We start from the raw sequence: 27,815 nt of genomic DNA, 5'->3' as shown, positions 1-27,815 counted from the left end.
ACTAGAGGAAAAATCTAGATCAAAATATACACGTTTATGAGCAAATACTGCAGGGAAACAAGTGAATATATGATATTTGTTGACTTAAGTTGGTGGCTCATGGTTGGCTTTCCCTCCGTTTTAAAGTGTTTTTGTTGTTTTAACAGAATTTTAATGCTAGATTTAATTCAACAATAAAAAAGTATATGGAAAATTTAATTTCTTTGATTTGAATAATCTGCTTTATTGTGTATTAGGAGCAGAAGCCTTGTTACCATTTTTACTTCTAGCTAAAGAGGAGGGCCGTGAAGGAAATGAAGGCATATTCTTTATTTCTCCGTGTAATATACTTTTTCAAACTATTGTATGATGACCAGTCTCAACTGAAAATGGTAGAATAAATCCCTATCACTCTACTTGTAATGACATATTTCATTACCATCTATTATTAGAGTAACTCCTCTACTGTCATTAAAATGGAACATGGATTTCCTAATTTCCAAATACTTTCATACTGTTAATACACTTGTCCTGAAAAAAGAAAATTAAAACAATTCCTGGCGACATTTCAATGTGTTTAAAAGCTTCAGCATGAAAAGCGCCATCAACCTTGACCTTTGTGTTTCTAGAAGGCTCTAGCCACATTAAATCGAAATGGGACCCTTCCTGACTTTAGAGGGTCTCAGTTACATCACTGACCATTTTTCAAATTCAGTAATCTAGTTTTTAGTGTCACTTCAGGGTGAATCATTCTTTTCAGAAATGGCACAGACTGTAGTATCTCTGTAGCTTTTCCTATTTAATACAACTCAACTGTCACTTTAAGTGAAAAAATTCTGTTGGAGAATGAGAAATGTTCTGTTAGTGAAGGCTTATGTCCTTCTGGCCATGAACAAAGGCTGTTTGGCACTTGCTAACTCCATTTAAAAGTCACACTATTTTGTATAGTTAATTGTGGGTTTCCAAGTATCCTTTAAGCGCTATTAAATTCATTTACTCATTTTGCAAGATAACGGGGAGCAGGAGTCGGGAGCGAAGGCTCTCTGCGTCTAGTCCCAGGCCGCAACCCCAGCAAGGCAGGGACTGAGGCAGTGAAGAACGTCCTATCAGCAATTCGAGTGTAAATTAAGGCCTGATCTCAAATTCCATTTTCATGGTAGTTGTGTCTATATTTGAGAATTCATTTACGTTCTTTTTGAAAATAACATAAGGACTTCTATTACCTGAAATTATGTTTATCAGAGTTCTACATAAGGACATTTTAAAGTGAAGAGATAGGTTAAGGATGTGGAACTGGATATAAATGAACAGCTACTCATACGTGCACCTACACAGCTACCGTAGCGCGGCGGAGCGCGGGTGTGTGTTCACAGTGCTACCGCAGGGCAGCGGAGCGCGGGTGTGCGTTCACAGTGCTACCGCAGGGCAGCGGAGCGCGGGTGTGCGTTCACAGTGCTACCGTAGCGCGGCGGAGCGCGGGTGTGTGTTCACAGTGCTACCGCAGGGCAGCGGAGCGCGGGTGTGTGTTCACAGTGCTACCGCAGGGCAGCGGAGCGCGGGTGTGTGTTCACAGTGCTACCGCAGGGCAGCGGAGCGCGGGTGTGTGTTCACAGTGCTACCGCAGGGCAGCGGAGCGCGGGTGTGTGTTCACAGTGCTACCGCAGGGCAGCGGAGCGCGGGTGTGCGTTCACAGTGCTACCGCAGGGCAGCGGAGCGCGGGTGTGCGTTCACAGTGCTACCGTAGTGCAGCGGAGCGCGGGTGTGCGTTCACAGTGCTACCGTAGTGCAGCGGAGCGCGGGTGTGCGTTCACAGTGCTACCGCAGGGCAGCGGAGCGCGGGTGTGCGTTCACAGTGCTACCGTAGTGCAGCGGAGCGCGGGTGTGCGTTCACAGTGCTACCGTAGTGCAGCGCAGCTCGGGTGTGCGTTCACAGTGCTACCGTAGTGCAGCGGAGCGCGGGTGTGCGTTCACAGTGCTACCGTAGTGCAGCGGAGCGCGGGTGTGCGTTCACAGTGCTACCGTAGTGCAGCGGAGCGCGGGTGTGTGTTCACAGTGCTACCGCAGTGCAGCGGAGCGCGGGTGTGTGTTCACAGTGCTACCGCAGGGCAGCGCAGCTTGGGTGTGTGTTCACAGTGCTACCGTAGTGCAGCGGAGCGCGGGTGTGTGTTCACAGTGCTACCGTAGTGCAGCGGAGCGCGGGTGTGTGTTCACAGTGCTACCGTAGTGCAGCGGAGCGCGGGTGTGTGTTCACAGTGCTACCGCAGGGCAGCGGAGCGCGGGTGTGTGTTCACAGTGCTACCGTAGTGCAGCGGAGCGCGGGTGTGTGTTCACAGTGCTACCGTAGTGCAGCGGAGCGCGGGTGTGTGTTCACAGTGCTACCGTAGTGCAGCGGAGCGCGGGTGTGTGTTCACAGTGCTACCGCAAGGCAGCGGAGCGCGGGTGTGTGTTCACAGTGCTACCGCAGTGCAGCGGAGCGTGGGTGTGTGTTCACAGTGCTACCGTAGTGCAGCGGAGCTCGGGTATGTGTTCACAGTGCTACCGTAGTGCAGTGGAGCGCGGGTGTGTGTTCACAGTGCTACCGCAGGGCAGCGGAGCGCGGGTGTGTGTTCACAGTGCTACCGTAGTGCAGCGGAGCGTGGGTGTGTGTTCACAGTGCTACCGTAGTGCAGCGGAGCGCGGGTGTGTGTTCACAGTGCTGAGTGGGAGAGACTCACGGTCTTCTCTGCATGTACTTCGCATGACTCCACACACAGAACCAGAGGGAGCAGAACAGGTCAGGAATGGGTGGAGATGCGTAGGGTTTGGCTTCACAGTGGGCTCACTGACATTTAAAATGTCTTTAGAAGCCATGACCTATGTACATCAGCTTCCAAACTTTGGAGAGAACTGTTTTCCTTTATTTTCCAAAAAGCATCATAGCTTTATTCTTATTGACAACTAAAAATTTAAGATCATATTTTGCTGAAGTTCTTAGTTAGAAATTACTAAGAGGAAAGATACTTTTCTTCTTAAGAGACAATTAAGGAAAGACTTTTTGGCTCCGCAGAACAAATTGGCTCTGAAATCATGATTTTAACAAGCCAACGTCACCTTGAAATACCAAATTCTAGTGATATTTGGGGTGCTGAGTTACAGAGCTCATACCCCAAAGCCACACCAGTGGGTAAACTACCAAGGGCAAATTCAATTAGCCTCTCGTTAGGTGACCACAGTTTCAGCTGCATCTTTATGCAATGAAGGCAAAGCTCAACAAAGAACCCATAAAATGAAATGATGCAGACCAACCTTTTATTGCACCCACAATATTTTGGTCTAGTCCTTTTCGGTTGTCATTGAGTCCTCTTTTCCTCTTCCCATTGGGTAAGGAGTTAGCCAAAGTCTTGTCATCAAAAAATGCACACACCAGCTTTCTAAACAGAAGGCTTCCTGAGCGAGTATAGTTTGACAGTATGGAGTCCAGCTGTGATTTAGGCATGAACACATCAAAGCCTTCAGCAAGTTGCACTTCTGGCTACCAAAAGAACATAAATATTTCATTAAAAGCAACATCTGAAGCATTTGACTTTTGCATATCACTAGTGATAGCTAGCATATCACTAGCTACTGCAATGTCCATACCCTACAAACGATGTGGTTTCGGCTTTGCGCGCCAGTATTTGCAATTTATAAAACCAGTGACTGGTTCTTACAAAATAAGACGCTCTAATTCCAGCATTAAGTCTCTTCAAAAGCAAAGCACGCTGCAAAGGCATTCTTGTCCTCACAAACAGTCAAGAGAAGGCAGATCATCACAAACTCAGGTAACTGTGGAGCTACAGAGAACTTGAGATTTCTGGGTGAAAATACCCTCATTTTTTTTTTTTTTTTGAAGTGAAGGAACTAAGGTCCAAAGAGATCATAACAAAATGATTTACAAATAATCTGAATGTACTCAGTGCGTTACACTTGACAGATTACTTTCTCGTACATGAAATAATTTCACTTCATTTGCCTAAGCACACGAATATGGGGCTACCCAGAGGCCCATGGCTCTTTTTACTCTGCCTGTGGTTTTCAGCTGTGGGACTGCATTTTTTTTTCCTCCAGTGGAAACTTACGGAAACTAAGTAGTGCAGTGGAGCTCAGGTATGTGTTCACAGTGCTACTGTAGTGCACGGTGCTACTGTAGTTCACAGTGCTACTGTAGTGCATAAAATAAGCAGAAAGGATGAGCAGGTACCCCAGGCAGTTTAATTCTGCCTCTTGCCCCTATTTTGGGGAGGAGAATCTGAAGCCATGTCCCAGAGCACCCGAAAACCAACACACTCGTCACCCTGCTTCCCCATCAGGGATTTTCTGCCTGGGAGGCTGGAACAGAAGACCTGGAAGGTACCTTTCAACTTGGACTCTACGTAGTAGAATATGAGCTCAGACGGTAATAATAGACTGTTAGCACTCCATGGACACTTAGCTTGTCTTTTCCTCCGGCAACCCAGTGAACACTTGCATTTCCAAGCTTTTGCGAACTCCTTCCTTCCCGTGGAGGTGGCCACGCACTCTGTCACTGCTCTTAACGTGACATACTCATATGGCTGCATTTATTATACCGTATAATTATTTATTAGATTGTGGCCCTTCCTGATGCCCGCAACTCAGACTTTGTATCTCTCAGGCTTGGCACATAGTAAGTACTCAATAAATTCTTGAATAGATAGAAGTTCATTAGTCATAATCTAAACTATTAAGTCATTTACTGTTGATTATAACGTAACTCTAAAATAGTAACTTTAATATGAAGAAACGCAGTCGGTATACTTTCATTAGGAAAAAAAGAAAATCTCTCTTAAGTAAGATGTGTTATAAAAGTTGATTCTTGGATAATCATACTTACCACTTTGCAAACCCGGTGCTACTTTAGATTTTTAAAACCATATTAGAAAAGAGGATCTGGGATTAGTTTTTCTCCTGGAGAATAGGAATTATTACTTTCGTTTGTCCTAGTGCTTCTAGCACACTGTGGTCAGAGTAAAGAGGGCGGAAATGATCAGATGACGCAGGAAGTTTGGGCCCTGCCCTTGCCAAATGCTATTCTCGACTTGGATTATCCACGAAGTCATCACATTTCTCTGCTTCACTTTACCTTTCAACTTTTGGTCCCTGGATGCTTGGTAAACATCGCTCTCCGAAGAGTGCTGTCTGATTGGTTGCTGAGTTTTGGGTCATGCTGCTGGTAAAGGGTGTGTGGGGGTGTTGCTGGGAGCCAGAGGCTGTGCCCTCGTCTCCTGTCCCACACGGGGTGCTCAATGCATATTTGTTGAATGATTTGATGTGGAAATATTAGATGGAGGGAATTTTACCATCATCATCTAAGATGAAGTTTCATTCATAACCAGAATTTTGCTATGCATATCAATGGCTGCATTCAGACCTTATTCTAAATCTTTTGATCTCAGATTTTTGATAAGTGTTCCTATATCACTTAAAAAGCCATTAAAAAAGGAATCTCAACTTACAGAAGCAGCTGCTTGTAGCTGTATGAGGGGCTAAGGGGGTATAGAAGCTTTTAAATGTTCAGGAGTCAAAAGGGGAAGACACCAACTGCTCTCGTTCACATAACCCTGCTGAATTCTGGTACCATCAACCGGGTGCTTCAGACTCAGCCACCTGACCTGAGACTCCCAGAACCTGCCCAGGACCCACCCTGGAGGACTTGACCCTGGTTGGAGGACTACGGACCTCATCTAGCCATCAGGCAAAAACGAGCCCCTCCTTTCTTCACAGACTCAGTCTTTTCTACCGACTATACTTCCAGCACTTTCCGCACTGCATTTATTTGGTTGGGAGTTTGTGTTTCTCGTGAGAATATGCGCTCTTTTGTACTCAGACAGCCAAATGCCCAGTCACTGCCCAATAGGTATTTGTCAGAATAAGCAAAACACTATGTAAGAATTGGTTCAAAATTCATTCATTCAAAGATAATATTGATTTAGAGACCCTTTGGCCCAATGTAAAGGAAGCGTGTTTGAGAGTCTGCCATGCGGTGGCTCAGTGTGCCAGTCCTCCTGGGGCAGCACTCATGCTCACTCAAGGAGCAGACCACTTGGGGAGCACTGAACTGACTGAGTCCAGACGTATTTACTGTGTGTGTAACTCCATCCGCAAGGAGTTTCAGGTCGGGCTCCCTAGATGAGATATAGACACAAATATCTATTATATAAAGTACAAAGCGATAAATGCTACAAGAGAGGTTCAGGGCACTAAGCAGCATTTGGCGGGTGAGGGGTGAGCAGGGTTGGGGAGGGGTCAGGACAGCATTTTATGAGGGCCTTACGGCAGAATTTAGGAGACAAGAGAGGCAGTTGGTGTTTCTAGCATTTGCTGCAACTCCTAAAGCTAAATATTGGGAGGTTTCTGTGGAGCCAGGAGACTCCCTATGGGATCGTAGAGTGTCTTGATTTCTGAGATGCTCTCCTAATGCAGAAAGTGTCAGTACTTCCTGGCCCACTTTCTACCAACGGACAAATACTGTTGTTTTGAAGTGTTCTTACCAGATCAATGAACATGAACTCGCCCAGTTATGAGTCTCTTACAGAGGAGTCGGTTTTAGGACTTGAGGCAATAGCAGCAAGAGCAAAGGTGACTCATATTTGCCCCCTTCCTGCTCTCCAGGCCCTTTCTCTTACGCAGATTTCTTAGCTCCTCCTAGCGCAGCGCTAATGCTCTGTCTACAAGGTGCCACAAAGCAACAAGCTAATTCCTTAAAAACAAAAAGAGGGTCACTTTATTTTCTGAAACACAGAGAAAACTAATCTCAGATTTTCACTATGAAACCTTCAGATTTCCTCCATTTTACAAATAAAATCACCGTGCATTACTACCATGTAATGAGCTATAATCTGCACGTATATTTAAAAACAGGTTAAAACTCCAATTGTATCATTGAATCTTTTTGTTTACTAGTGCTAGTTTAAATGAGCTCTCTCTGCTTACTAAGGATACCTGTGATAGAAACCACACTATTCCAAATGAACATCATTTTACAAACCAGACTTTGACAGCATCACTCTCAGCTCTTCAAGCAAAGACAGATCGCTAATACACTGACAGATTCTATTGTTTACTGAGGTAGTTCAATTTTAAAGGACGACAGCCAAAGTGTGGGGCAGAATTTACGACACTTAGAGTCCTCATCTTACGAGTTAAGAGTCTGAATTTGTGCTATAAATTTGGATTTTCATGAATGTCTTGCCCATTTTCGGAACTGCAGCTACTTAGCACCAGAGTATATCAAAAGTTGAATTTTCCTTATGCAGTGGCATCATGTCTTACACCCAGGGAAGTTCTGGAGGCAAAAACCACGTGTAGCCATATGACCCTTAAAAATGTTCATGGACTCAGGCCTGTGGGCATTAACTCTCCTGTTCCCCTTTGCATTTCAGTCAAGGCCTTCCTTTGCTTAGTAGAAGCTGGGGTCAAGATCTAGTATGGGTGGGGAAATCCCCTAACCAAGTGAATTAAAAGATTTGCCCCTCAGTCCCTATGAGCAAGTGTATCATTTGATTCCCTGTATAATCTAAAGAAAAACATGTAAAACAATTTTAAAGAGATCATATTAATCACAGAGGGAACAAATTTGATAGAGGCTATTTTCCAGAAGGTACTATCAATGCCAAATTATAGTAAAACATGTAAATAGCTAAATGTGGTCCCTGGTTAAAAGAGTAAAAAAAACCTGCATGAATATTTATGCTGGAATTAACCTCAGATTTTCAATTGCAAATTAATAAATTACACACAATAGTTGGTATACTCCACTGGCTAGCTAGTTGGCTCAAGAAAAAAACCATGGATGAAGAGGCAGGATTCTGTGGAATAAGACTAACTGATTTGGGGCTGAAAACACATAACAGAATTTTAAAGATTGTTTAAAGACTATGAATTTAGTCTTTCTGCTCCTAATACTTTCATATACAGTGATACTTTATTTTCATTTAGTATTTATTTTGCAGTATGTCAGATGTGTTTCTAGGAAAATGAGCTTTAGTTTATGAAAAGAAATTTAAAAAAACCACAAACCCCCCTCACAATGGATTTTATTTTGCTCACAAATGTGCTCTTGGTTCTGTTTGGGAAGAACTGAAATCATTTCCTATAACTCAACTCTGTTCCAGGTAAATATAGCAAGAACCACTATTACTATTTATTAAATGCAATGCCATAATCATGCCCAGGGATGTGGGTACTCATAAGAATATACCAGATCGCAAGGCAGGCCTGCTGTAGCAGGTCTTGCTGGGAGCTGAGAATCTCAGTGTCGATGGGGCAGAGTCTCCACCTTGGATGTACTATATCAAGACTCGATTGTTTTGTTTTTGTTTTTGTTTTTAAGATTTTATTTATTTATTTGAGATAGAGAGCATGAGCAGGGGGAGCAGTAGAGGGAGAGGGGAGAAGCAGCGTCCCCCCTGAGCAGGGAGCCCAATGTGGGGCTCGATCCTGGGACCCGGAGATCATGACTGGAAGCCGAAGGCAGACGCTTAACCGACTGAGCCACCCAGGCGCCCCCATCAAGACTCAATTATAAGGTGGATGTTCTGTAGTAAGTAAAAAATGCTTGGGCAAAAGTTCTATCACAGTCTATATACTAGCATATATTTAAGGTTGAATTGGATAAACATGACAAGAAGTCATTAAAGGGCCAAGCATTTACAGATTTTTTATTTGACAAAATTTTGGTAGAACTAAGCATTTAACTAGAAAATACAATACAACTCAGCCCCTTGAAACTTCTCCATGCACTTGCATAATGAGACACTCCAAAGTCATTTAGAGATGTTTTTAGCTTTTTCCTTCCTCAGGTGGTAAATTAATGGCTTTAAGCACTATGGCTTGATTTATGCTAAAGATATTTGAGCCCAAATGTTGAAGACATAAGATTTTAGCCACGGCCATCTAGCTTTTTCCATCCTAACTCCGATGCACCTGCTCCTTGGAGAGCCTGTCTTTGACCCTCCTGGCAGAGGGCCAGTCCTGCTCTTCCAGGCTCCCCTGCCATCTCCTGACTGCCACAACTAGAGCTAACGTCCTATCCTACCATTACTATTGCTTATGTGTTTTCCTCCTATGCTCCTTGCAGGGCAAGGACTGTTTTGTTCATTTAGGTACACCCCGGAAAATGGTGATGTCATTAACATTTACTCGCTACTCCATATTCCAGGCTCTAGGCTAACCCAGGTGAAGTGGGTTTTTCTAACTTCACCCTCACCCTGCGAAGTGACTATTTTATTATCCCCAGTTTGCAGATGCAAAAACTAAGGCATGCAAAGGTCAGGTAACTTGTTTAAGATTATCCAGCTACTTAGAGATGAAGCAAAGATTTGAACCCAAGCAGTCTGCACTGGAACCTCCTCTCTCAAGCATATACTGCCTTAAGTTCAGCAGGTCAGTGAATAAAGAGTCGCCTGCTCCGCTGATTTGCTTTACTAGTTCCCAGTGGATGATGTATTTATTGGGCTAAGAAGGTGTTAAGAAAACAGATTCTGATTTCAGAAGTTACTTATGTTGAGAGCAATACATTTTAAATTATTTATTTTTAGAAGAATGACTTAGTATAAACATTAATGAAATTATCTTCAGTTGATGGGTAGCCAGAGATTTATCTTCTGATAACTTTTAAATCTGGATAATCTAGGATTACTAGAAAATATTCACAATAATTCCAATAAAGAGAAAAAAGTGTCCTACTATTAATAATTATCATACATATCATATATATATATATATATATATTTGTTTTTTTAAGTAGGCTCCATACCCAGCTTGGAGCCCAAAGCAGGGCTCAAACTCACGACCCTGAGATCAAGACCTGAGCGGAGATCAGAGTTGGACGCTCAGCTGACTGAGCCACCCTGGTGCCCCTCACAAATATATTTTTGAAAATTGCTCTAAGTGTTTAACCAAAGCCAAAAAACAAGCCAAATCCAAAAGCAACAACAATGAAACAAGCTTAAGCCACATATATCTACCCTGAAAACCACAACTTAGTATGTCCTACTAAGTAGGAAAAAAACAGCAACTGCAAAAAATTCATGGCTGCCTTGTCTGAGTACTGGCAGAGCATGGAGTTGTGAAAGAAAGAAGGAAACATTGCATTTAAATTTGAAATTCGGTTTTGGGTTTTGGGATCCTGGTTTGGCTTCTGTGGAACTTAGGCTTGAATTATATTTAATGTGCTAATTTAAAGTGGGTCAAATAATCTTGCCCCAAAGTAGAAATATTTCTGGCCACTCTATTTTTATAAACACTATTTATTCATGTGTATTTGTTCATTCATATGTACACTTCAGTTTATTTAACAAACATTTAGATTTGTCCCTATAAGGTACTTAGTTAGGACTGCTACAGTTTAAAAAAGAACCGGTATTTATTGAGTGTTTAAAATGTACCGGGGGGGGCGCCTGGGTGGCTCAGTCCTGAGCGTCTGCCTTCAGCTCAGGTCATGATCCCAGGGTCCTGGGATCAAGCCCCGCATCGGGCTCCCTGCTCAGCGGGAAGCCTGCTTCTCCCTCTCCCACTCCCCCTGCTTGTGTTCCCTCTCTCGCTGTCTCTGTCAAATAAATAAGTAAAATCTTTAAAAAATAGATAAATAAATAAAATGCACCAGGAACTATTCTAAGTGCTTCATGTAGATTACTTCATCTAATTCTTCCGCAGGCGAGTTCTAGGAGGTCAGCATTACTGTTATTCCCATTTTATAGACAGAAAACTGAGGCAAGGGGTTACCCCGCTGAGCTTCTTGCCCAGGCAGCCTGATTTCAGAGCCTGCACATTTAACCATTCACTTCTCTCCTAGAACCTTCCAAATAAACAGAGTAAACTGCCTTAGTCCAACCTTTCGGTTCTCCTCATACAACGATCATCCTGTGACTGGTTACTGAGTGTGGGTCATGTACAGGAATGGACCCAGAACGGATGCCCAAGTGTGTCACTCGGTGGATAAGGGCAGCTGCAGACTTGGGTGTGAGAATCAGCTCTACCTTTCTGGCTGTGAACCTGAGCGGGCTACGTAAGCCCTTTGTGCCACAGTGTCCTCATCTACGAGGACAGTAATGACACCTCAGAGAGTGAGCATGAAAGCGATATAAAATTATTGAGCAGAGTGTGGCACACAAATACCACTATTTTCATATAGCCCCTGCTCTGGAGAAACTGGCATTCCTTCCTGGAAGGAAGAAAATCATATAAATAATTACAGACGAGTATAGAAAGTTCTATAAAAGAGAATTAGGTTGGGAGCACCTTGGGCGCTCAGTCGGTTGAGCGTCCGACCCTTGGTCTCGGCTCAGGTCATGATCTCAGGGTTGTGAGATCGAGCCCGACGTTGGGCTCCATGCTCAGTGGGGAGTCTGCTTGGGATTCTCTCCCTCCCTCTTGCTGTGCCCCGCCCCCCGCTCCCATGCAAGCACATGTGTGTTCTCTCTCTCAAATAAATAAATAAATCTTAAAAAAAAAAAAAGAATTACGTTGGAGCCCGGGGGGCAGGGGTACTGAGAGGGGTAATGAGGAGAGAATGAGGGAATGGGGAGTTAAGGTGAAGAGAGGTTTCTAATTAAAGCTGGAGCCCTAGACCTAAAGTTTCAAAAGTTTATTTTGTATATCGTGCTTCACGCAAATGAAGACACTTTGTCATGTGCAGACTAAATTACATTTATTGAGTACCTTTTATGTGCCAGGCACTGCAGGAGGACAGTCTCACCTGCTCTCTATAATTTAGTGTTTACAACACTCTGAGGGGCAGTGCAGTTGGTTTTGACGAGAGTGCAGTAGTTTTCCACATCTGAGTAGGGGTAACCATTGTCGCTCAGATGACGGGTGGTCTCCCTGCAAGGCCCTGCGTGGCCCCTAGACAAGTCTGTATTCGGGTGACCCTAAAAGTCACGGTGCAAAACAGAGGACTTAATACACTGTAAATTAGAAGAAATTAATGTGAATTTTTACACCTGACAAAGCGTAGGTTTTACGTGTCTTTTTCTCGTTGCTTCTAGCTCTAATCTTTCTCCTGCCGTCCAAACATCGAAGGACCATTTTGCGATACTAAACTTACTGGTGCTTCCCAGCCGGAACTGAAGGCCTGCTTCTGCCCTTGCTTCCCCTACCGCAGTTAACCCAGTGCCTAACCTGGTTTCCAAGAGAGAAATGTGGGGGTTGCTTTCGACTGAGCCACCAAGTTCTGTGTGTGGGCACGTCCTACATGCCTCCTTTCTCTCTCTGCAGGCTCGCTGCTCGTGTAGACCCCCCACGCCCGACCGACTGTAACTGTCTTCCTCCCGGCTCTTTGTCTCTACTCTCTTCTCTCCATCTCTCCACCATCCACAAGCCAGTGCTACTTGCCAATCTTTTAAGACACAAGTATGATCATTCCTCTACTTGAAACTTGCAATGGCTCCCTAGTGTCCACAGATGAAGGTCAAGGGCATCAGCACGGCATATTTGGGCTTTCACTACCTGGCCCCATCCTACCTTTTTATCATCATCCACTACCAATGCTGGCCAGACGGCCGTTCCAGCGGCCTTGGACCACTCGCCCAGTCCCACAGCTTTGAACCTAATCCTCCCAATGCTGGTACTTCCCAGGGCCCATCTTCAAATACACAAGTGCAGAATTCCCATCCACTTATATGTATCCAATTATATTATGATTTCTCAGATCCATTTTATAGAACAATTCCTATAAGATTATTGTAATATTTCCTGTTTTCTCCTCTGGACTTCCACCAAATTTTAAAAGGACTGTGGCTAAGAAATAATAAAGAATAGAAGGGCACCTAAATTTGGATGCCTTTGCACTGATGGTTCCATCACCTAAGGGAGTCAATCCATACACCCCTCCTGATCCCTGCCCAGGGACCTTGGAAGCAGGCTCATTAATGCCAGTGAGCACTATGTGTGGACACAACGGCCTCACCCGATGAAGGGGTTCATTGCACAGCCCTCCAGGTGCGGTTACAGTTTCTGCTGAACAGGTGAATCAAATGGCATATCAGCTGGATAATGTAAAGATAATTATCTCTATTTTTTGCTTTTAGAAGCACGTTATTCTTCGGTCAAAGATAATCAACACCTAACTGAGTTTTCATGGACAATTCTGAATGCGCTTTGTTACATTTAACAGCTCTTGTTAGCAAAAATAATCATGAATAAAAAGCAATTTATTTTTATTTGGCATGTAAACAAATTATAATGCTGATATTGGTAAAATTCTATTCTGTTTTTATTAATGTACATAAGGCCTTTATCAGATCTTCCTCCATTTATCTCTGAAGTATATTTGGAGCTTAAAAATAAAGGAGAAAGTTCAGTTATTAGCACTAGAGCGACCCATTTAGGAGATGATTTACACAATTCAAATGATTGCTCCTGATACATTAATGTCTATCAGAAAAGAACCCTTAGAAAGTTCAAGAAAAATATAAATGTATTATGAAAACTGCTTAAGACTGAATGTACTTTGTGTTGTGGAATAATTCACCTCTGTTTCCAAATATGTGATCTACCTGGGTTTTGAAACCGGGGCCTTAGTTGCAATAAGCGTATGATATAATCAAGTCAGCAGACTGGCCTGGGGTAGAACATTATCATCATTAATGATTTTTTTAAAATTAAGTTTTGAGTCGAGAAGAACTGCTTCATAATTTTAGCATGTGTTCAAAGGTAAAAAACAAAAACAAGAAAACCCTTTCACACTAAGGACTGGATAATAGTTCAAATGACTTTCTAGCCTAAGAAAGTCGCCTCCCTTTAGTAAAGACCCAACGTGGATACATGCTAGCAAACTGCCTTTCTGCAAGTTGAAAGGGAACACTTTTTTTAAAAAATAGCAATTATTTTTTATTTAAAGTTTAAAAGGTAGGTCCGAACTCCAATCCCATATAGGCTTGTGGGTGTTCTCAGCAGGATTCTCATCCTATGCAAACTGATAATGATAGATCACTCACTCTTGTTTATTTTAAGAACTCCCCCAACAAAACGGGGTTTGCATCAATGTACTTAAAGATATTGTAAATAGAGTACGTAGTTACAAAGATGGCATATTCTTAAAGACATCAGTTTATGGTCAGATGGCTATAAAATGGCTAGTTGGATGGATATCTTCGATGTCATCCAACATCTGGGACTGCAACGACTTTCTAGCTATGATATTAAAATAGAAAAACCGTTGCAGAGCATTAACCTATCATTACACAGAGTAAATGGCATGGCACTGCAACCTAATTGCAGTGTGGCTTGCATCTATAAAATAGAATTAGCACTACTGCTCTTTTTTTATTATTAGTTTGTATTTCTAGAAAGGTGTGACCTTATCTGTAAGGTTCTGTTCATTTATGCCCATTTACAAAGGATTTAATTATATTCTTTTAGCTCTCTACGCTGAGGAAATTGAAAACGGCCACTTCAGAATTAAAACTGTTAAAGAAATTAGTGAGCAGATTATTTACTCCATCACCCTTCTTCGTGCAGGGATAAAGAATGGAGGCACATTCAAATAAAGAAGGTAGAAGATTTTGGGAAGAGAAAATTCTAGGCAAGAAAATTATTAGTGGTCTTCCTTTCCTCATTCTCACATGTCTTTTGCAAGTTCCCCTAGTGTTCTTGGGAGGAACCAGCTAGGGGAAAGTGTATTAGTGCTATAAAAGTCCTGCAAGTGACATCAGTTTCGCGTCAGTAGCCAGAGAACATGGACTTACATCGGAGGCAGGCGACTCCATGACAATGCCGAATCCCAGCACACGGTTCTCCCCTGCCGAGGGAGGCTCGGCCGCCTGGGGGCCAGGCTGCTCCGAGGCCCCGGCTGTCTTCTTCTCCGTTTCTAACACGCCAGGCTTCTGCCTCACACTCAGAGGTTCAACGGTCTTTGAGGGCACTTTTTTCTTTTTATTTCTCTTGCGTGAGACAGCAGTTCGCTGGGAGCATATAAGGGAAATCGGGGGTTGTTGTCTGTTTGGGGTTCCAACTGTGAAGAATGAACAAAAATAGGGTACAGGCACCTGAGTCTCACTTGGGAGAAGTTATCACCCGTCAATCTACATGTTCCACAAGCTGAGACCGAAATGGGATTCAGTCAAGGAAGCAGACCAAAATCAATCTCCTGTGGGACCTGTAGGACACCAAATGTCTTCTCTGGAGCACTTTCGAGTTCTACATGCAGAAGAGCAACCCAGAGAAAACTCTGTCCCCGATGCTGGTAAATCATCACACTTACTGCTACCACTGGGTTCTGTGGAAGAAACGGATTTTGAGCCACAGAAAAACATCTGAGGGTGATCTTACAAGTCGCAGGACATTTTTATATAAATGGGAACTCAGAACTTACGTTCAGGTGTAGCTGTCCGTGCTTCCTGGTAAGCCAAACTCAGGAATATTCTAATCATCCTTTGAGGGTAAACTGATCAGCTGCTAGCAAGCTACAGGCAACAAAATGGACTAAGACTGAGCAATGATGACCATTTTTTAAAGAATGAGTCTGGAATGACTAGCACACCCGTGGGCAAAGCCTGCTGCCCATTTATCAGGGCCAGTTACTCCTTCCTCACAAACCCATACTGTCCACACACAAACCATCTCCACAGCACTGCACTCAGTACTGCATTCTGACCAGGCTGTCCTCCGTACCTTGGTTTTAGGTAGCTGAAAAATAGGAATGACATAGTTCTGTGCAAGTTAAGAAGACCAGCAAAATCCGGAAACAGGTGGAGTTCCAAAGATGAAAAGCACTGAACAAAGACCAAGTATCAGTACTGAATCTACACTTAAGGAAACCAAGGATAGTAAGTATAGTTTTCACAGATGTACTTTGGCAAGTCATGTTTGTTAACCATTCAGAAATATTCTGATGGAAAGTGTTAGAGAAAAATATGGCATCATTATTTAAATCTTCATGTATCAATATGGCTTACTAAATATGATCATAGGATATGCCTGCTTTTTTACACAAAGAAGCCAAATGAAAACTAAAGATCTTTAAATGCATATAAATATGGATCATTTCCTATCAGTTTGCAAATAAAGGATATTTATACTTTGAACTTGGTATTTGCATCTCTACACTGGCAAGAAATTTACAAGTATTAGAAACGAACTACTTGGGGCGCCTGGCTGGCTCAGCTGGAGGAGCATGTGACTCTTGATCTTGGGGTTGTAAATTCAAGCCCCACGTTGGGTGCAGAGATTACTTAAAAAAAAAAGAAAGGAAACAACTACTTGCACTGCATAGGAGCACTGAAAAGGTTTTTAACCACCTGAGCAGTTATTAGTCTAGTTTATTGGTGCTTGACCTTGGCGGCACGTTAGAATCACCCGGGAGCTTTTTAAAAAAGAAGTCTGTGCCTCAGCCTTGCCCCACACTAACTGAACTGGAATTTGTAGGGGTGGCGCCCAGGCACTGAGATCTTTTTCAAAGCTCCTCAAGTGATTCCAGTGTATAAGCCTGAGTGGAGAATTTTTCTTCTTCTCTGGACTTTCACACAAGGCCAGGTCTCCACGCCCAAAGTCAAACAGACAAGGGAAGCAGTTTTCAATGGTCTAGAACTCACACCTCTCCAAGCTTTGCTATTTTAAAGTAAAAGTGAAAATGCTTTGGGTTTAAAGAACACAGGGACTATGTGAGTTTTTCTCCTCCACTGGCAAGTCTAGGCACACCAGTCCTCTCTTGCTTCCAGATCTTATGCCTTCATCGTATTCCTTGTCTTCTTCCTCAAGAAAAGGTGAAACTTTCTAAATATAATTTAAATCTACGTGTTACAGGCAATAAGCCTTAAGTCAGTCTACCCACACAACACAGATTCTTAAGTTTAAGGAAATTAAAGAAGAGTAATTTTTTCGGTTTATCCTTTCTGCTCTCCTACAAACTCTGGAATCATTTACTGGCCTAATCTGTAAAGGTTCAGAAAAGAAAACACGGTGACAAAGTGGCATTTACTTAATAGATTCCAAAAGGGCTTCAGTCAAGGATTTAAATGGTTGCAATTTGTAGTTTGCCATTTCGGTAGTAAGGAGCTTAAGTAACAAAATAAATCATCAGAATTTCATATGCGTATTTTCTTAAGTGCTAACAAATTCTTCCTGCAAGAAAAGAATCTGTACATCATGAAGGAGACTTTCTTTCTGTGCTCCTCATTTAAGAGATGTTAACTTTTGCCAGGTCAATAAGAACATGGGTTGCTGTGGTGGAACAAGATGAGTGAACACTTACTGGCCTCACCAAAATGCTTATTGTTTCCTTGGGCTAAAACCAAATTCAGCACATACAATTAGATGTTGCTTTTCAGAGGGCCTTTTGTTCACCTTCCTTTCCTGCGCTCTTGGGTGGTGGTGTGTTTACGTATTAAGCTTTTTATATCAAAACCACATCACTGAACATTACAATTTTGCTAGAATTCACTAAATGGCACCAAGTATGATTTCTGAACGATGACCTTCCTGAATCTCTTTACAGTGCAGGATGGGCCACATTTGACTGTGCTATTTCCTGCTCAAGGAGCAGTCTTCCCTCACCAGAGGAGGCCTTATTGAAATGATTTATTATTTTCTGGACCTGTGACCAAAAAATTGCATTTCTGAGTTGAGATTAGACACCACACCCGCTGTGGTGGTGACCCAGACTTCTATGAACCTGCTCCTGGTCTTTAGAAGAACACTAAGGAAATAGTTTCTGCCTATATCATGCTTTACAGAGTTCGTTTACACTGACTAACTCATTCTGTTTTGAAAACCATCCTGTGAGTTAGATCTTAATGCTCCAGCTCCAGATGAGAAATCTGAGCGCAGAGAAGTCACACAGCCTCATGAGGAGAACAGGGACTCTGACACCAACCTGCAGACTCACCGCTCTTCCACCCTTCCATTTGACTAACACGAGTGAGAACAAAAGAGGCGTCATGTAACTAAGGAAGACAAGACACGCGGTGTCCTCAGGCTTCTATATGCTATTAGGGAGACAAGCCGCAAACAGGGCCTAAGAGGCAGCACCTCATGTGCTTACGCTCTTGAAAGTCTTCGCCAGGACAGCCCATGCTCCCGAGACGGCCCTGCAGCACCTGTACGACAATGCGCGGCTTCCCTACTGTCACGCTGTGCCCCACAAGGGGCAGGGACGGGAGTAGGGGTTGTTGACGTGCACGGAGCCCCCAAACGGAGCACCTCGGGAGGTAAGAGGAGTCAGCCACACTTCTGTCCTGAAGTGACCTTCCCTGTCCACTCACATTGGGAAAGTGAGCTGAAGAACTATGCCCACCTTCCCGTATGACTGTTCCAAAATTCAGTTAACTGACACGCGTCAAGGACTCGGAGATGAGGGGGTGAACTTTGTGGCGCATTCGCACGCGAGTGTATGGGTAGTAGTATCAGCAATGAGAAACCTGTTAGATTTGCTGAAGGAAAAACGTGTTGAAAATGCACAGCGAGACAGCAAGGTGAGAAGAACCAGATACTAAGAGCACAATAAACGTCCCAACTGAAGAGGCCAAAGGCATTAAAAGTCAGGGGCCTGGTGTCACTACCTGCTTGAATTTGCATTAATTTCCGCATGGTCCTGAGTTCTTGGAGGATGGCCTGCAACGTTGACTGGCAGTTGCAAGTACAGCAGTTGGATCCAACGGACGAATTCACGGCAGGAATTTCTCCTAAGCATCAAAGAAAAGAATGGCACACTCCAAACGTCAACAACAAAATTATAAAGGGGGTGGGGGGGGGACAGGAAGGTATCTTGACAGCATGTGCGGTTATTATGACACAGTGCCTAAGGAAAATGTACCCGATACCTGTTACCACCTGAATGTCGGGGGCCGACTTGATCTAATTATCCAGGCTTCTGCGCCGTAAGGTGCGTGCGTCTCGCGGGGCGCTGGAGGCCGCACGGACGTGTGCCCGCGCTCGCGGTCACAGCAGGCCTCCCTAGTGTCACACCAGTGCATCTCAGGTGACAGCACCATAAAAATTCACTAGAAACACACACTCTGTTGCAGAAAAACACGAACTCTGAGAACGGCCTTCCAGAAAAACCCCGTGGCCGCATGTTCTAAAATCTCACGTTAAAAATCAAATGTGTCTATTAAAAAAAAATAGTTTTTCTAGTATTTCCCCAAATTAAGAACTGTCAAGACATTAAAACTTTTAGAACACTCTGGGGGTGGGATGTCTGGGGCGGGGAAGAGCCCGGTGGGGGCAGAGTACATGGGAGGCTATATTCGGTGTGCTGGCTTTTCTCCACCTTAGTCAAGGAGACCCTCACACCTCTTTTCTCCCTCCCTATGTCTTACATTTCCCTCGCTTTAGCCTCCTTATCTGTTTCAATTTAGTATCTTTTCCTTAGTAAAACCATCATATTAAAGTAAACATAGGTTGTCCCCTTGTCCTCGGGATCCAGTGGAACATTTGGAAAATCCCTCTTCCTGCAGCGTTCCCTCCAACCCGACACTGGGAACTGGAATATGCTGTCACTTAGGTTGTCCCCAGGCACAAGGGGAAGGTTCGAAGGCATGGATCCAACTGCATCTTTTGTTATACATTAAGTGTAATTTTAATTCCACAGTATGCATTGTTTGTGGATACTATAAAAAATTTCACCACGGCAGAATCATAAAATACGTACGGACAACTTAATGCTTGGAGTAGCGTAATTATTTACACTCAAAGTTGCAGCAAACTGAGATGTTACAACTTTTAAAACTGCAAATAATTTCAATGAAATTCAAAGTAGTCACAGTTGTATATGATGAATTTCTACTGAAAATAAGCAAACAATAATCACAAAAAATCTGTTTCCAAACCAATATGGGGGAATTTATGTTTGTAACTTTGAACGTTAATAACATTTCCCCAAGTAAATCCACCATCCTTGTTGCATACTGGAAAACAGAATGCTCTTCACCCAAAACTTACTGATGTGGGGTGAACTAACTTCATACACACCTGGGGGTGTCCTAATTCTCTTGCCGTTTCTTCCATGGTAGTCGAATTAGGAGGGCCTTAAAGAATATTCCTCGTCACTAAGTACTGTCTTTGTCGTTTTTAGAGGACAAAACCAACCCTTTCCAACTGGTTATAAATCATTTTCTAATTTTAAGGAGAACTGACTTCTCATTTTTATGGAGGAGTCTTTAAAGAGCCAAGTCCCCCTAACCTGGAAGCATGCCAGCACATGAATGTGATCTGGCTTATGCAATACTGAGAGAAAGAGAAGACTCCCATACGTCTCTTGGGGTCCCTCCTGTCTCATCAGCAGTGTCTCGGGATGGCTTTTCATGCTTCTGAACTGGTTACTGCAAATTGTGTTTTAAAAAAAATCAAAACAGTTCTCTTCTTCTTGAAGGAATAATGGATGGAAAAAGAAAATCCTTAACTTTTCAAGGAAAGCAGTCTTGCTTTTTCTTGTTCTCTTTCTGAAAACTAAAGATCTGCACACCCATATATAATTTGTGGGACAACTAACATCCAAGGTTACTAGATAGGTAAGTTAACATGTCCAGAAAAAAAATTATCCAATTTTTTTAAGCTTTGAAAAAAAAATTGCCTTTTAATTTTTTTTTCTGAACAGTTAGGAATTTAAATTAAGGAAACTTTACTCTAAAGGGATAATTTTCAGCCCTAATGAAGCAAGCCCTACCACAAGGATCATCTGCTGCAGTTACTGGAATGTGCCATAAAAGCAAAGGTGTCACTAGGATTCTGGGATATGTGTCCCCCCCACCCCGCCCCCCATTCACCACAACCCTTGTGATCATGAAGAAAAGCAAAAAAGGAAGCAAGAGGATGTATTAATGATATACATATGACCAGAAGCTCCCTTTGATGACAAAGGGGAGCTCCTTCTGCCCTAATGTTCAGTCTCTTGTGACAAAAGTATCGGTGTGTTGGCAAATGATAGCTTTCACTTTCTAAAGGGCTAAAATCTCTACTAAGAAATCGTTATTTCTAATATAGAGCCTTAGTCTTGCTTCTCAATTCTGGTTTTTATACTCTTTGTGTTACTCAGCCAAGGCAGGGGACTAGGGGAGGGTTTAGTGTTTGCGTTTGGACTCAAAACCATGGTGAACACTTAGAAGTAAAACACATTTGGACACCGCCCCCCACCGCCCCCACGAGCATTCTCAATGTCGCATCGTGACCATACCGTTGGAGCTCCCAGTGCTGTGGGGCTGACTCTGGAAGGTTCTAGAGCGGGTGCCGTACTGCCCTGAGAACTGCCCGCTGGGGGGCGCTAACTCAGTCCACGCACCACGTGAAGAAGGGTGGAGGCTCTGTGGGGCCTCAGCAGAGGAGTTCAAACGCGGAGGCCAGACTGAATCCGAATCCTGGGGTTCTTCTTTTAATTTTTCTCCTTCTTTGCCCACGCGCTGATAGATCCTCCCAGTGCTGTCATTCAGTAATCTCCTCATTCCTGTGATTTGTTTTTTAATTTCCATGCTTTCATCTCCTAATGGAAACGGGCCAAAGAGATCACTGTGCATGAGCAGAAGAAAAAATAATCCACCGCCAGAAAACACACCCCTTCCTTGGAAATGGGTAAGATTCCTGAGTCCACATGCAGAAACTTAAGTAATCTATAAAAATTAAAGGCAAGAAAACTGGCTATGGTCTGAAGAAACCCATCATATTCCTGGTGCATCTCATTTTAACTTTCTGGCTAAATTCTCTTAGGATAAAAGAACTTTTCTGAGCGGGTTTCATCTCTTAAGGTGTGAAGAACACACCTTAAATTCCATCTGAGTGAGGGTGTCATAAGAAAAGGAGCTGAGGCAAAAGACCCCCCATGATGGGACTACAGGGCTGAAAGCCTGGGCTTGGATCTGCCGCAGACGTTCACTTGGGATGGACGTGGAGGCCGGCCGGCCTGCTTACCAACCTGGCCGGCAGGTCCAAGTACCAGGAAGAATATGTGGCACAGGCTGGGATATAGAGCTTTCTGAGGATGGGCTGCTGGTACAGGAAGCACCTTAGCACGACACTGTTGGTGGAGGCATCAACTTCAGAAATGACAGTGTAGGAGCAGAGAGACATCCAAGGCAGTGGAGGAGAGGGCTTTGTCTTTCTCCAGCCTTGACTCACGGGGGAGATGTCCCTGCAACTACGCATCCCTGGAACTGCCCAGACCAAAGCCACTGCCATCTCCACCTTGTAACTACGTGCCTTCTTTTTTTTTTTTTTTCAATTATGGTTAAAAAACACATAACATAAAATTTACCATCTTAATCATTTTTTTAAAAAGGTTTATTTGAGAGAGTGCGTGCACACACACACCTGAGCAAGTGGGGGGAGGGGCAGAGGGAGAGAATCTTCAAGCAGACTCCCCACTGAGCGGGGAGCGCGATGAGGGGCTTGATCTCATGACCTGAACCAAAACCAAGAGTTAGACGCTTAACCAACTGAGCCACTAGGCACCTCACCATCTTAATCATTTTTAAGTGCACAGTTCAGTTAATGATATTTGCATTGTTGTGCAACAGATCTCCAGAACCTTTACAATGACTTTAAGATTCCTTTTCCCTAAGGGGATTTTGTTTTTGAACTAAAGTATCTCTGTACTGCACTGGGAGTACTTAATAAATATCGCTTAAAGAAAACTCTAAAATTATACAGATATAAAATATTTTCCATAAATAATAACATTAGAGGATGCTATTAGGAGCTATTTTTGAACATCCTAACTTTTTACACTGTGCATCAGCAGGTGTCTTCCCAAAGACTGAGAGAAGTGGATTTTTTTCCCTCTAATCTGGGTGAAAAGTGAAAGTCTTATGCCAGGATTGTTTTCTCTCTAATCTGGGTGTTAAAATAAAAGACTCACGCAGTCATGCCATTAAATGCTTGAAATTTAAACTATGATAAAAAGAAAAGGCCTACAGAAAGTATCTACCAGGAAAAGCACAGCCCCTGCAGATAAATGCAGCACATTTAATATAATGATGTTTTAATGCACTTAGCATCGTTTAAAGCCAGATTTCTCTGTAGAACTGGTAACTGTATAATGAATCCAGGTATTTTGTGTTGCCCAGCTAGATATTTAGCTAATTAATACATGGATATATTACTGAAGATAAGGAAAATTTACATACTGCTTTGAAATAAGTATCTCCAATTTTTAAAAGGTAATAAAAATATTAGTTCTGCCTTTAATAGCTCACACGGGTGAACACAAATGACACAGATTTCCAACTTTACAATATTGTTATGTGTTGGTATCTGCCTGAGAGGAGAAATATTTTCATTCGTAATGAAACTATTTTTACATCAAACACCTGTGAAAATGACAACACAGAAACAGTAAGTGATAGTCCAGATTTTATGAGAATGAATGACTAAGCACGATTTAAAAAATGCAGAGCCAGCAAAATCAACGACCTCCTCAGGAGGTCTAGGGCAGGGGCTGTGTCTGGAAGCGCTCCGGGAGAGATCCCGAAGGCAAGCTGCACGCAAACGTGCTGTCAGTTCAGCACCCAAACACACACTTTTCCGGCTGGTGAACAGCCCAGTCTGGGCAAGAAGCTTCTTTCCTGTGGGGTTTTCATCCTCCATGTTCTCCATGCAGGAAGCTGTGCACGCATCAGAGGCTGCAGCGCGCTGATCTCAGCGGGCACGGCTGGTGGCTGCCATGCCCCCTTCTCCGGGCGCCCGCTTGGCCGCCTTCAGCCTGCTTCTCCAGCCAGTGCCAACCCACTTCTCCACACGGACCCTGACACCTCCAGCTAAAGGGATGCTCTCTCTTCAGAGGCTCCCCGTCTGCTCTGGAGATTGAGCTCTACGATAAAGGGCTGTTTTCAGGGGGAGAGAAAGAAAGTCACAGGATTCGGGAACCTGCTAAAAGCAAATGTGCTTTGTCACGACCTGAGTCTCTTAGTTCTGAAAATTACCAGAATGAACAGGCCACTTGAGTTTCACATGCTCTCTATGTTTGTGTGGAGGACCAGCATCCGACCTGAGTCCAGAAGAGGAGGTGAGGGTATAAAGGGAGCCTCTGGTTGGGGGCCGTCCCGGCAATGTTTAGAAACATTTCTTCCAAAGTCAAAACAAAAACCCACCAAACTACAACAAATGAGGACCCGATGGGGCCCGAGGAAGGAGGACAGCTGGGGCCACGGCAGCCCCGACGGGCTTCATTGAGGAGACCGTGCACAGTCTATCTGCCTGTGAGGGATCTCAAAGGACAGAAGACGGAGAACTGCAGAAGTCAGAGCTGTAGGAGTCAACGAGGGGAAATCCATGGGCAAGGCTGAGGAAGGCTGACCTCAGAAAGCTCCTCAGAACAGACAGGCCGGGTGTCCCTAGATGACAACCAGATGGATGTGGGCAAATGGTGTCAGGGTAACTGAACTGTCCTTGCTTTGGCCAGAGAAGCCGGGAGCAGCCCTGAAAATGCCACCTGGGAAGAGGTCCTGGAGCCCCGCTACACATGCAGGCGACGGGGGTCTTGGGCAGAGGGAGGGGAAACGCGGCCTTGCCCAGTGCGGGCAGAGGGGACAGAGCATCAGAAATGAGAGCTGGACACCAAAAGCAGGGATGACAGAAGCATCCGAGTGAACTGACATAAACTGGGATGGAGTGGGTGCCGAACGCAGCAAGCAGGGTGAGTGGCGGAGGGTGGGCGGAGGCTCAGCCAGCAGGTGCTGGTGTGGTTCAGTGGACAGGCCCGCACTGGACTCCCTTCCCAACTGTGCTGACGTCCAACTCCCAGACTTCAGCTTCCTGAGTCATACATTGAAGGTCTGAGCCAGGGGCACACAGACGCAGCTGCAGAGGGATGCTGGTTACAAGAGGTTAACAGAGTGACAGTCACAGGTATCCTTCTCGGAGAAAGTGGGCTTAATCTGTCGTCCCAGAGGAGCCCATTGTTTTTTGTTCTTTTGTTTTTTTTAATTGAGGGGACACAAGTTCTTTGACTTAAAAAGAAATGGTGAAAAGTGTATAAGAGATTGAGATGGGAAGCGTTAGTTGACTTCTACTTGTCTTTCCAGTTGGGATCATTGTCTTTGCCATGTTTAATGCCAGGAAGAGGAAGCTCCACAAACATGATTCTATATGGAAATGTTTGCACTTTCTTCCTTTCTTTCCAAATCTATCTACGTCTTTACTTACACTCAACTCCAAGAGGCTGAATCTTTTTAGGAAAGACAAAAGGAAATCTTACTAAAAGGTAAAACAACCTTAACTGAAATCCTTTTGAGAGTCTGGACAAGGTCTAAAAAAAAAACTGCAGAATGAAATCTAACTTTGGCTAAATCTCCAGACTCTACCAGATCACTTTTTTTTACATAAACAATATACAGGTGTATAATAACTATTATACATACGATGGTTATGCATAATAATACATACAAAGTCTTGCAACACAGAAGTAAGTCATCACACACGATCTCTCTTAACTTGGCCCAGGAGAGAAGACTATGCTACACAGACCATGATTACTCACAGTCTGGGATGATAAAAGAAAAAGATGGTAACGTACAAACATATAGGGAGAGATCATACGTAAACATCTTATGTCTATCTCTAAATGTCTTACTATGAAGATTCGTGAAGAATACTCATCATATCTTTGCCCTACAAATGTTCTAATGTAGATGTATGGTAGGTATTCCATAAAACTTTCCTAAGTGAATGAAAGAAATGGCTTTTTGAAACCTGAATGAATCCAGGAGAATTAAATGTAATATTAATGTTATAAGCAAATAATATATTAATAGAGTGGAGTGAAAAAGTAGCAGAAATAAATTGCTCAACAAACATTATCAAGCACTTTCTGGGTCTCATCCAGTACAAATTAAAAGAGAGCCCCTCTCCAAATCTCTTGACATTTTTTACCCAGATTGCTTTATACTGATTGTTGTTCTGAAAAATGGTCCTGATTTTTCCTGGCCTGTTGCCCCCAACTCTGTTGACTGTGTGCCCCAGAACTTCACTGAGCAAACTGTCCTACTATTTGCCGATGATTCTGCTTCCTGTTAGAGCTAAAGACCTTCCCTGACAGTCCTGCTTTCCTGAAGCCCCAGCATGAAAGTTGTTCACCTCCCACTGGGGCTGGGGATGGTGGCTCCCCAAAACATCGCACTTCCGGCCCCAGGAGAAAGCTCACTCTTGACTGAATTGATGCCCCAGGGCACCTCTTCCCCCTTCTTCCTCAATGGCAGTTCTGTGTGCCAGGGGCGCAAGCTCTCTGAGGGGAAGGATAGGTGATGAAGTTGAAATGTAGAGCGAGGTCATCCCATTAAGGGCCATACATGCCAGGCGAAGGAAGAATAATTTTACACTGGAGATACTGGGTTATTACTCTGGGTAATTTTAGATTCTTATCTCTTTCAGTAGAAGGATAGTAAATAATCAGGTCTTTCCTGTAGAAAATATAATTCTGGCAAAACTATGGGGAACATGGCGTGGGGAGAGAAAACTAGTTACAGTGTCATTGCTGAAGGCTGAGTGAAGGACCTGACAGTCTGTGCCAGGACTGGGGGGGGGGTGCGGCTGGAGAGAGACCCTGAAGAAGCTTCATCAGACATACCTGGTGCTGGGCTGGACATGGGGACGGTGGGGCTGGTGAAGGATGGGAACCCGGGAAAGAGAATGCCAAGGTTTCTAGCTTGGGTGACTGATGGATACTAACACCAGGCAGGGAATTAGAAAAAAAAGGTTGCTGTGGAGTGAAGTTATAATGAGCCTAGTTCTAACAAAGAAAATTCTTTTCCTTTTTTTTTTTTAGATTTTTTATTTATTTATTTAACAGAGCGAGACACATCGAGAGCAGGAACACAAGCAGGGGGAGTGGCAGACGGAGAAGCAGGCTTCCCGCGGAGCAGGGAGCCCGATGCGGGGTTCAATCCCAGGACCCCGGGATCATGACCTGAGCTGAAGGCAGACGCTTAACGACTGGGTCACCCAGGCGCCCTAACAAAGAAAATTCTGATAATAAGCAGGTGACTGGGAATGCAGCCGCATTCATGGCTGGGACATAGAGCTGACTCCAGAGCCATCCTGCTAGTAGTTGCTACCACTACCAGTAGTCGCGGGCCCGCTGGACTGAGTAAGCCCCTGGGGTTCACTAACAATTCCAGGGGCGGAAGGGCACCTCATACAGAGATGCCAGGTTTCCCATCAATCTAGTGTGAAGACAGTGCAAAACCCCCATCTCAACAGGAAAAGAGCCATGAGCTCATCTGTTTCCAAGCTGGCAAAGTGGGTCACCCCGTTCCTCCTGGGCTCCTGACCCCTAGGGCGAGCAGCGGTCACCTTGGCCAGAGGTGAGTCATCTGTAAGCCCTCGATCCCCCCACCCCCTACATCAAGCCCACTGCAGGGGTGCCACCACCCGCGGCAACACGCCTCAACTGGAGGACTGACAGAATCTTAAGGAACCGAGGGACACTTCCCCCAGATTCGGTGTTGGTCGACCCTTGTTATACTATCATGTCCAGTTCTGTACTATTTTAAAGAGGTTGTTGAGAGTCTTCAAGAGGTCACGAAAAGCCAACAGGAAAGGTTAAAGGGAGAAGGACAGGCTCCAGGAGCTGGGTGTCTCACTGAGAAATAAATGGTTACCAAGTGACTTGTCTTCGAGTACACTATGGGTTGTTATGGGTAGGACGTTGTTCTTTATCGCCAAAGGAGAAATGGATCGAACCGTAGCCTCCAGGCAGGAGGCTGGGCAACATATGGTCTTCAAGAGCTGACCCCTCCAGCTCATACGCACCAACCACACAGCAGAGACGCATCTGAGAACACGTGCAGAAGGAGGGACAAGAATGATTTTTGGTTTGGGATGATGAAAAAGTTCTGGAAACGGATAGTGGTGGTGGTTGCACGACACTGAATATACTT

General features: G+C 44.0%; 1 protein-coding gene across 1 annotated transcript in view; it reads right to left on the bottom strand.

The window, feature by feature from the left end:
- The window catches only part of BEND7 (BEN domain containing 7), a 74,595-nt gene that overhangs the window by 27,533 nt on the left and 19,247 nt on the right, over positions 1-27,815 (bottom strand). Inside the window, exons 3-6 of the mRNA XM_088025533.1 lie at positions 21,125-21,427; positions 18,513-18,635; positions 14,703-14,968; positions 3,265-3,490 (exon numbers count right to left, since the gene is read on the bottom strand). Of these exons, the coding sequence (XP_087881659.1) occupies positions 3,265-3,490; positions 14,703-14,968; positions 18,513-18,635; positions 21,125-21,427 (918 nt within the window). The remainder of the gene's footprint in view (positions 1-3,264; positions 3,491-14,702; positions 14,969-18,512; positions 18,636-21,124; positions 21,428-27,815) is intronic.

Source organism: Eumetopias jubatus, unplaced genomic scaffold (assembly GCF_037043125.1).
Source record: "Eumetopias jubatus isolate StellerSeaLion01/CBP00866 unplaced genomic scaffold, mEumJub1_p1.0 scaffold_8, whole genome shotgun sequence".
NCBI classification, from domain to species: Eukaryota; Metazoa; Chordata; class Mammalia; order Carnivora; family Otariidae; genus Eumetopias; species Eumetopias jubatus.
Note: the sequence above shows the minus strand (reverse complement) of the source record. Positions and strands in the feature narration are given on the sequence as shown.